This window comes from Bombina bombina, chromosome 6, assembly GCF_027579735.1.
Source record: "Bombina bombina isolate aBomBom1 chromosome 6, aBomBom1.pri, whole genome shotgun sequence".
Lineage (NCBI taxonomy): Eukaryota > Metazoa > Chordata > Amphibia > Anura > Bombinatoridae > Bombina > Bombina bombina.
The window spans coordinates 61,549,527-61,561,308 of record NC_069504.1 but is presented as its reverse complement, the minus strand read 5'-3'; the positions used below and the strand labels follow the sequence as shown (position 1 = coordinate 61,561,308).

General features: G+C 36.2%; 1 protein-coding gene across 1 annotated transcript; it reads left to right on the top strand.

The window, feature by feature from the left end:
- The first annotated feature begins 5 nt into the window (after positions 1 to 5).
- LOC128662608 (ADP-ribosylation factor 1-like 2) lies at positions 6 to 4,741 on the top strand. Its single transcript, XM_053716435.1, has 2 exons — positions 6 to 80; positions 3,654 to 4,741. Exon 2 carries the CDS (start codon positions 3,711 to 3,713, stop codon positions 4,275 to 4,277), a length of 567 nt encoding a protein of 188 aa, XP_053572410.1. The 5' UTR covers positions 6 to 80; positions 3,654 to 3,710; the 3' UTR covers positions 4,278 to 4,741.
- Positions 4,742 to 11,782: the final 7,041 nt, after the last annotated feature.

Below are 11,782 nucleotides of genomic sequence, written 5' to 3'. Positions count from 1 at the left end.
GCAGTCGCCATGTTGGATGTGGGCAATATCATAATATCTATACAGGAAGGAAACAGCATGTCGCTCTTGTTTTGTTCCAGGTAGTATGCTATGTATGTTCTTTTTCTATTATTATTATTAAAATACACAGTTCTTGTTTATGTTAATATTATTATAGTTACAAATATTATTATACATAGCTCCCTCTAGCAATCCCTCCTAGCAACATAAATATAACTTTCAGCCTTTTATTTATGGCAACTGAATATTCCTAAATCAATCTCAACAAGAAGTGCATTAGCAATACTGAACATTATGTATATTTATATTTTTGCTTTTGAATCATGTCTATATTAAAGGTAATGAACAGTTTGAATTTGTAGTTAAAAAAACAAAAAAAAACTTTCCAATATACTTTATTTTATTATTGTTATTATCATCACTTACTAGTAAAGCGCCAACAGATTCTGCAGCTCTATAAACATAGGAATAATAAGCAAACATAGCACTTATAGGAGACAAATGCATAGAGGGCCCTGACAAGAGTTGCACTGTTCTAAATCAGCTCTGATGAAGGTGATCTACAAACAACTGGGCTTGTAGGCTAAGGGGGGGTCAAGGGGATAAAAAAGGAGGAGGAGAGGAACCGCGGTAAGAAAGGTTAGTGCATATTGTGTGCATCCCTGAACAGTAGAGTCTTTAACACTTTCCTGTCTGGACTTATTTGTCTACATCGGAATAAAGTTCCGATGTAAATAAATAAGTAAAAATTGAAATTACGCGATCGTTCATGGGATCGTGTGATTTCAATGATGGGATGGGGTCAGGGGGGAGTGCCTACAACACTAGGCATGCTTCCAAAAGCTTGCAATCCCATTTAGGAAGGGGCTATGGCTTCAATACAGCCAAACGGTTAGGACGCTCTATGCTGTCCTAATGGCACTAAAGCCCAGCGCAGTTAGGACAGCATGGATCGTCCTAATGGCGGGAAGGGGTTAGGGAACGTTTTAAACTATTAAAACTAGGCTAGAGTCTTGTGAAGTGAGGCAGAAAGTTCCACATAATAGTGGCCATTCTGGAGACATCCTTTAGACGAGAATGTGAGGCAGTAACAAAAGAGGAGGAAAGGAGGTTGTGAGCAGATCGAAGGGGACAGGACAGTATCTGGAGACGAGGTCTGAGATATAGGGGGCGCAGTGTTATTGAATGCCTTGAATGTCAGAGTCAGGATTTTGTGTTTTATTCTGTTGGCTAGAGGAAGGGTATTATTAAGGGACTAGTAGAGAGGTGCAGCAGTTGAAGAGCGACGTGTATGGAAGATTAGCCTGGCAGATGCATTCAATATGGATTGTAAAGGAGATAAATGGCAGCAAGAGAGACCAGAGAGGATGGAGTTGCAATAGTCAAGGCGGAAAACAATGAGATTATTAATTAAAATCTTTTTGTGTCTTGTGTGAGAACGTGGCACATTTTGGAGATGTGTTTAAGGTGGAAACAGTAGGAACTTGCTAAAGACCAGATGTGAGGAATAAAAGAAAGATCTGAGTCAAGCATGACCACAAGACATCGGGCTGTGGGGTTGGGCTAATTATGTTATTATCAACAGTTATGGAAAGATGGGGATAAAAGTTTAGGAAGAACGGGGGAAAATAAGGAACTCAGTTTTGGAGAGCATGAGGTAGTGAGAGGACATCCAGAATGAAATGTTAGAAATCTCAAATCAAAAAATGTAAAACAGCACAAACTCAGGTATGGGGCACGGAAAAAGACTTGTCAGATCTCAAATTTAGTACGCAATTAATATAATTTCCAGCTGGAAATTATATGAATTTTGAAATGTTAGAAAGACAGTTATTGACAGGGGTTAGCAAGGAAGGGGATAGGTCTGGTGCAGAGAGGTAGATTTGGGTATCATTAGTATACAAATTAAATTGAAACCCTTTATTAAGGAACCTAATGATGACATATAGATTGAGACGAGAAGGGGGCCAAAGACAGAGCCCTATGGTTCCCCAACAGAAAGTTGGGACTGCCCCAAAAATTCTGGTACCATATGATTTTTCGGTTAAAGGACCAGTCAACACATTAGATTTGCATAATCAACAAATGCAAGATAACAAGACAATGCAATATCACTTAGTCTGAACTTCAAATGAGTAGTAGATTTTTTTATAACAAATTTCAAAGTTATGTATATTTCCACTCCCCTTGTACCATGTGATAGCAATCAGCCAATCACAAATGCATATACGTATAGTCTGTGAATTCTTGCACATGCTCAGTAGGATCTGGTGACTCAAAAATTGTAAATATAAAAGACTGTGCACATTTTTTTTAATGGAAGTAAATTGGAAAGTTGTTTAAAATGACATGCTGTATCTGAATCATGAAAATTTTATTTAACCTGAGTGTCCCTTTAAGCAAAATTTTGTTAGGTAAAACTGTATTAGATAATTGGAATATTTTTCTTTTATATGAGAAAAGGAATAGATGAGATAACGTATTTTTTATTAATACAGTAATCTTAGGCGGCAGATACTTTATACTAAAAGACTGGAAAAATAGGAAAGAAACACCCATTAGTAAACTTATTAATTTAATACAAAAACAAGCTATAATTGAACAAGTTGATACAGTTATGCTTTAAGAATAACATTGTTTTGAGTATGTGTAATGTTTAAATTACAGAGTTGAAGAGAAAGCAGAGGAATTATCTTATAAATGGGCCGTAATTTCTGTTATATTCATATACTCTTCTCTCCTCTCTCTTCTCTCTCTTTCTCTCGTTAACAAAGTTTGTTCCTCACCCATTTTTATTTTCCTTCTACACAGCTGTTTCTGTTTCAGTTCATGACAACTAAGCATGTGAATTTGGCTACAAATGAATAGCGAATACCAGCGGATTTCTTCTTGTGAAAGTGCAACACACTAAAATCTGTGCAAACCATGATCTTAGTGTGTTGCTCTATCACAAGAAGAAATCCAGCTCAGAAAAGAGCCGAATGCTGCTGGCGCCCGCATCTATACAATTCGTTTGCTGTCAAATGAGCTGAATGAACATCAATAGTTTCAACTTACTTATTAAACTGATGATAATTAGCACCTGTTTAGTATATTTGTTTAATCATGCACCTTACTATATGCCTACAAAATCCCTCACTTTGCACAAGTGCATCTAGAGGAATTGGAGAACCTCTGAGGAAGGGGAGATGTTCCCTTAAATGTCACCGTAAATGTCAGAATTGTTTTATTGAAACTCAAATGAGTGTAGATTATATATTATTTAATGATAATTTGTGCAACAAACATTGAAAACATTTAATATAATAAAGTTGTTATTTTACTTTACATATTGTCTTGGTCAGTAAATGATGTACCCATTAATTAGGTCTTTTAAAAAACACACACACATATTTCTTCTATGTGGCACAGACACTATTAAAAGTTAAGGAAAAATTGTCCAATAACTTTATTTTCAACGTTAGACAGCCAATGAAAAAAGTATTAGCATGTCATAAAACATTTATTGTATGTTGTTAATAGGGACAAGGTTCATAGCTCAGCTAGCAATGAGGAAAGAAGCCGTAATAATACAATGTACTGCTGTATTTGTTACCAAGACAGAAAAGTATATATATCTATTATTTTATTTTATTTGTTTTTTTAATTTCCAGAAATATTTCTAATCCACTTTAAATCCGCACCCAGACTTTCTTCTATCCATCTGAGTCATGGGAAGTGTGCTAAGCAGAACACAAATGTTTCTTTCAGGACTGTGCGGTATAAAGGCAAGAATTTTGGTGCTTGGTTTGGATGGTGCTGGCAAAACCACAATACTGTACTGGTTAAAGGTAAAGGAGAGAGTAACCACCATTCCAACTGTTGGTTTTAATGTGGAGACTCTGGATCCCATAGGTGGTGTGGCTTTCACAGTTTGGGACATCAACAAAAGGTCCAATGCCTGGCCTTTATGGAGACATTACTTGGCCTGCACACATGGTTTGGTGTTTGTGGTGGACAGCAAGAACATTGAAAGTCATGGTGATGCCAAAGATATGCTGTATGAGATTCTAGGTGAGGAGGAGTTGAAAGGCGTTCCACTTATTGTTCTAGCAAACAAGCAAGACTTGACAGGAGCAAAGAGTGCTTCAGAGCTTGCTCAGCAATTTGAACTCGAGAAGTGGAGTGGCAGTAAATGGGGGGTGTATGGGTGCTCTGCCATTTCAGGAGAGGGTCTACAGGATGTGCTGAAGAAGCTCTCCGAAATGGTCAAGGACAAAGGAATCATAATGTCCTGACTTTTTTTTTTTTTACTTTTTCCAAAGAGAATGAAAGAGCAAAGAACCGGCAGAAAGAGTGTGGAATTACAAAAAAATAATTGGCAGAAGAAAATCTTAGTAGAAATTGAACATTTGAAAAAAAAAAGGAGAATTAAAAATAAATAGTCTGATAAAAGTGAAATATGTAGGATATGAAACTAGAAAAATGAGAATATAAAATTGTAGAACCAACCTTAAAGAGACATTCAACTCAACATGTAACTGCTGATTTAAATATTTGATTATGTGTTGTAAAAAAATGGTACTATGTTTATATAATGAATTGTTACACTTTTCCTGTGATTTTTCTGTTGTGTGCCTGATTCCCCCTAATCCTGCAACATGCAGTGATTGCTCCTCAAATACATTAGCTTGTTTTTATATGTCCCTAACTGGCAGCAGCAAAGGATCTATCTTTTAATAAAACTACAGGTTTAAAGGTTTTTAGTACATTTATTTTGTATACAGATATTTTGCAACGCGGTTATAAAATGCAGTGACAATTAAATTTTGTGAGCTCCAAATCTTCCCCAAATATCTTTTGGGATAGTTTTAGGAGAGTTAAATGGATATGAAACCCAAAAGTTTTCTTTCATGATTCAGGTAGAGCATAAATTTGATCAACTTTCTATTTTACTTTTTATAAAATATGCTTAATTCTTTTGGTATCATTTGTTGAAAGAGCAGCATTGCACTACTGGGAGCTAGCTGAGCTCATAAGGTGAGCCAGTGACAAGAAGAGTATGTGAATAACTACCAATCACCAGCTAGCTCTCAGTAGTACATAGCTGCTCCTGAGGCTACCCAGATATGCGTTTCAACTAAGGATACCAAGAGAATGAAGCAAATATATATAAGTAAATTAGAAACTTGTTTAAAATTGCCTGCTGAAATCTTATTCATGAAAGTTTAAAGGGACAGTCTACACCAGAATTGTTATTGTTAAAGAAGATAGATAAGATAGCCTTTACTACCCATTCCCCAGCTTTGCACAACCAACATTGTTATATTAATATACTTTATAACCTTTAAACCTCTACATGCTGGTTTTTAAGCCACTAAAGACAGCCTCTTATCACATGCTTTTTTATTTGCTTTTCACAACAGGAAACTGCTAGTTCATGTGAGCCTTATAGATAGCATGGTGCTAACGCCTGTGGCTTGTGGCAGACACTGCACTAATTGGCTAAAATGCAAGTCAGTAGATAATAAATAAATAAAAAGTCATGTGATCAGGGGGCTGTCAGAAGAGGCTTAGATAAAGGTAATCACAGAGGTAAAAAGTATATTAATATAACTGTGTTGGTTGTGCAAAACTGGGGAATGGGTAATAAAGGGATTATCTATCTTTTTAAACAATAACATTTTTGGAGTAGACTGACCCATTTATTTTGATTTTGTTGCCCGTTTAAGACAGCAACATTATTGTCTAACTTTTGCAAGATTCATACCAAACTTTTTCATTAAGCATATATCACCCCTGAAATGAGGACCATATGGTTCAGTGGTGCAAAAAGATGTTTGTGTTACATGCTCCCAAGATTCCCAGCATGTGATCCGCTACATCTTGGGTATAGGGTTGCCCAAGTGTCCAGTATTCAACTGTCCAGTATTTTTAAAGACCCCTGTCAGCTAAATGTAAAGGGCCTTCTAGGCCTTTATGCATTAGAAATATGGCTCAAAAAAAAGTTACACTGTGCATTTTCTATTATATGTGTTACAGGCAACCATGAGGGTGGTCAATCATTGCTGGGTTGGTTACCTATAGCAGCCAAGGGGGTTACATCACTGCTCTGTACATGTGTTACTGGCAACCAAGGGGATAAAATGACTGCTTAATTATTTTTTGCTCTCAGAGTTTCATGCTCATTTTACGAGTTGAAAGTAAAAAGTTTGCTCTCTCATGTTCATAACGTCACAGTAAAAAATAGACTTTGAGAAGTTGCGAATACAAAATCGCATTCCCCCATAGACTTCAATGTAGCTGAAAAATACCTAGCACCCACAAGTCACACAAACACGATGGCGGTTATTTAAAAGCATAACATAAGAAGATAATATTGCATCTTTCATAATCTAATGTTCTGCAGATAGCAGAATATGTTCTATGTATTCTTAAAGAGATATTTAAATGTATATCTGATGGATATTTGCACAAATATATATTTATACATATATATATATATATATATTTATATATATATATATATATGTATATAAACTTGATTATATATAGGTCAAGATATATACAGATATATAGGAATATCTATTTAAAAATACATAGAACATATTCCCCATTGTGCAAAAACATTGGAATGTGAGATTTATATAGTAAATACACAGTTAAACACTTATGAATATTGCATAAATATGTTTTTCATGTTTTCATCTACTTAACTGCAAAGGGCTCCAATGCACTTATATATATGTCTATAAATGTATGCATATGTATTTAAGGCCTAGATTTAGAGTTCGGCGTTATCCGTAAAAACCAGCGTTAGAGGCTCCTAACGCGGGTTTCTTACGCACTCCGGTATTTAGAGTTTATTTACCGCCACTCAAAATACACCTAACGCTCACCTTTCTACCGCCACCTCAGACCCAGTAGTAAACATATACCGCAAAAAAAAACATCCACGAATCACAAAACAAATATTACACAAAGTACACTTACACTCATACAAACACAACACTATCTTTATTTTTCTTATTTTTTTTTTTTTTCATTAAAATACAAAGGATTAAAGTTGCGAGATCTCGGGTGTTTGAAAAAAATCCACACAAATCCATTTTCCCATTGACTTACATAGACACACGGGAAAAGACCCTCATATACCTACATCTAACTAATAACATTATCACAAACATACACTCATCGATGCATACAAACAATATACACCACATGACATACACAAAATATTTATTTATTACAAAAAGAACACGATTTAGCGACTTTTTCACACAAGATCATGACGTCACTCACTTTACGAGGAAAACCAGTCTTAGAAAAAAAAATGAGAAATATTTGGAGCCTCCATTGACTTCTATTGGGAAGACGTGCTCGTGCACGCGAAACCCTCATTTCCCTAACGCACGCAAATAGCGTAGACTGAAAAACTCCAAATACCAGCGCTAGAAAATACATGATTTCATGCGTTAGACCTAGCGATGATAAATAGATCAAGAAATGACTATTTCCCTATGGTGGACTTATGGTTTTTAATATTAAATATTCACCACACCATAAATATTTTTAACACTTTTAGATTACATCAACTACAAATCCCCATCACTAGTAACACATTATTATTTCAATAAAATTACATTTACAATTAAAATAAAATTCAATACACATTTCTGGATTCACAAACACTACACAATGGGAAACATCTCTCATTTACCTTTATTATTGCATTTCAGTTATTCAACTCATATGCTTGCAGCAACTGCATATCTACATAGGCTTAACACATAATCACTCATGGATGCACATACATTACGTTTAACATTCACTCATACATGTGCATTCAAATGATGGGGGACAAACACATTACATTCTCTACAGGAATCACAAAACACAACATATGGATTTGACTGTACTTGTAACATCATGATTCCATCACCAGAAACCATTAGGAATTACGTACAAGAAGAACATCATTACACCAGATTACAGATGTCACTTTATGGGAAGGAACAACAATGCCAGACCGCTATATACAAGTCAGCATATGTGGGACACAATCACAATATATACGTACTACATGTACATAACACGTATCCCCCATCACGCAACCACAAAGCACACATTTATATTTTATTCAGCACACAATAACAATGTAGCACAATACAACAACACAATGAGGATTTCACAACTACATAGGCAGGTTAATAATATCATGACGTCATTACAAGATTCAACCATACACATCACAGATTCACCACTGTACCGCCCCTTTAGGAACTTTAACACTCAATACTACAATACAACATATACGTAAACCACACTTTTGAACAGCATTATTATGGAGATTTCAATGGGACAATTAAGAAATATTGTCAGATCGCAAATCAATTATATATACAATACTACAGATGGCAGCCGGAAGTTATTCAGTATTCGTGCAATTTTTATGGGACGCATACAATATTGTCAGATATAAAATCACTTATATATATAATACTACAGATGACATCCGGAAGTTATTCAGTATTAGTGCCATTTGAAAGGGACGCATACAATATTGACAGCTCAGCAATCACTTATATATACAATACTACAGATGACAGCCGGAAGTTATTCAGTATTAGTGCGATTTGAATGGGACGCATACAATATTGACATCTCGGCAATCACTTATATATATAATACTACAGATGATAGCCGGAAGTTATTCAGTATTAGTGCGATTTGAAAGGGACGCATACAATATTGACATCTCGGCAATCACTTATATACACAATACTACAGATGACAGCCGGAAGTTATTCAGTATTAGTGCCATTTGAAAGGGACGCATACAATATTGACAGCTCGGCAATCACTTATATATTCAATACTACAGATGGCAGACGGGAAGTTCGGAATTATTATTGCGATTTAAAAGGGACGCATACAATATTGACAGCTCGGAAATCACTTATATATACAATACTACAGATGGCAGCCGGAAGTTATTCAGCATTAGTGCAATTTTAAAGGGACGCATACAATATTGACAGATCGACAATCACTTATATACAATACTACAGATGGCAGATGTTACTTTATCGTTTACAAACAATATTGCATCAACATTGATCGATCACATTCGATGCACATTATACACAACTATGCACTTTCATTCATGTTAGCCTGGACGTGTGCTTGTTACTATAAGATCGCGTTTAAGAAATATTGATTACGCATATGATCAAACATTACAAACATGCACTGTATGTGTGATATTGGACACTTTCACATTGAGAATCATTGTTTGAAACTAACATTTCAGCAAACAACCAAAAAACGCCCACTGTGAAAGCATTCGCGCCGCTCACATACAAACAAGTGAATACAATTAGCAATCATTACAAACTCACTACCATTGGACTAATTGTACTATAAATCCCCCAAACAACATGGCCAATGCATCACTTGTGATCCACATCAGATCAAGTGCTTACCTTGTTACGCTGTTTTGAAAGATGGATGACGATGACATGGTAGACGCTGCTGGTGGTGCTATTGGCGAACTAGCTGTTGGTCGAATCAGGCAGCCTCGGCGGCTCAGACTGAGACGAAGGGGTCGTCTGGTTCGAGGTCCTCGTGTCTACAGGGTGAGACCCACCTTGGAAAACATGAGTGACTTTGAGGTTTTTGATAAGTATCGGCTCGATCGCGAACAGCTCATTGGCCTTTACGAGCTTCTTAAACCTCATTTGGAGCCACGTATACAAATAAGGACTGCTGTTCCCCCCATGAGTAAGATGCTAAGCTGTCTATACGTCCTGGCCTCAGGGAGTTTTCAATCCGGAGAACTGTACATGCATGGCCTGGCTCAAGGTACATTCTCTGGGGTGTTTGATAACTTTCTGAACGCCATGGTACATATCAGTAAGCAATACATAGGATTCCCACAGAATGATGGTGATTGGAGGCGCCTGAAGCGGGAATTCTTTGATATTGCTCAATTGCCCAATGTCTTGGGAGCCATTGATTGTACCCACATTGCGCTGCGTGCTCCAATTGATGACTTGCCCTTCAGAAATCGCAAACATTTTCATAGCCTCAACGTGCAGTATGTTTGTGACGCACGGATGAGGATTATGCATGTGTATGCGAATTTTGGAGGGGCTTGTCATGATGCCCGCATCCTCTCTCTGTCGTCCCTGTGGAGACAGTTTGAGGAAAGACAAATGCCCCCTGGTTATCTCGTTGGTGAGTATTTGTGCTCAACATGGTTAATTATTTTGACAATTGCCCCTGTATTTTTTAACTGTTAGCGTCATGTTCAGCTATAGGATTAAATTTAACCATTAGTTATTTACCGACGCTAATGTCTAGTTTTATTGAAAAGCAGATATGTAGCATGTCTTACCTTAAGTGTTCAGATAGAGAATGCAATGTAACCATGTAGTTAGCATTTTACACAAGGTTTGGTTTAGGAGAAATACGCATATGTAGCATGTCTTAGATGAAATGGCAAGATATTATCTCATGCAATTTAACCCTGTCATTGTCTTTTTCCGCTAATGTCTAGTTTTATTGAAATGCAGATATGTAGCATGTCTTACCTTAAGTGTTCAGATAGAGAATGCAATGTAACCATGTAGTTAGCATTTTACACAAGGTTTGGTTTTGGAGAAATACGCATATGTAGCATGTCTTAGATGAAAAGGCAAGATATTATCTCATGCAATTTAACCCTGTCATTGTCTATTTCTGCTAATGTCTATTTGTATTGAAATGCAGATATGTAGCATGTCTTACCTTAAGTGTTCAGATAGAGAATGCAATGTAACCATGTAGTTAGCATTTTACACAAGGTTTGGTTTAGGAGAAATACGCATATGTAGCATGTCTTAGATGAAAAGGCAAGATATTATCTCATGCAATTTAACCCTGTCATTGTCTATTTCTGCTAATGTCTATTTTTATTGAAATGCAGATATGTAGCATGTCTTACCTTAAGTGTTCAGATAGAGAATGCAATGTAACCATGTAGTTAGCATTTTACACAAGGTTTGGTTTAGGAGAAATACGCATATGTAGCATGTCTTAGATGAAAAGGCAAGATATTATCTCATGCAATTTAACCCTGTCATTGTCTATTTCTGCTAATGTCTATTTTTATTGAAATGCAGATATGTAGCATGTCTTACCTTAAGTGTTCAGATAGAGAATGCAATGTAACCATGTAGTTAGCATTTTACACAAGGTTTGGTTTAGGAGAAATACGCATATGTAGCATGTCTTAGATGAAAAGGCAAGATATTATCTCATGCAATTTAACCCTGTCATTGTCTTTTTCTGCTAATGTCTATTTTTATTGAAATGCAGATATGTAGCATGTCTTACCTTAAGTGTTCAGATAGAGAATGCAATGTAACCATGTAGATAGCATTTTACACAAGGTTTGGTTTAGGAGAAATACGCATATGTAGCATGTCTTAGATGAAATGGCAAGATACAGATTTATATATAAATTTATTTTTTTTATTTTATCTTTCTGACAACTTTTAATATGGATTATGGTTTTTAAAAAATATATTTATACAACAATATACTAGTTTAAGTATTCTGTTTGAATTATGTTCTGTTCTAAATTTATAGGTGATTCTGGGTACATGAGCCGGCCTTGGCTCATTACCCCCTTGCGTAGCCCAACTGATGTGTCTGAGGAGCGCTACAATAGGGCTCATAAGAGAACCAGGGCGGTGGTTGAAAGGATGTTCGGGCTCCTGAAGATGAGATTCAGGTGCCTGGACCGTTCTGGAGGAGC

What these genes read in the sequence shown, in the direction of transcription:
- LOC128662608 (XM_053716435.1), top strand. Translation starts at nt 3,711, where the DNA reads ATGGGAAGTGTGCTAAGCAGAACACAAATGTTTCTTTCAGGACTGTGC.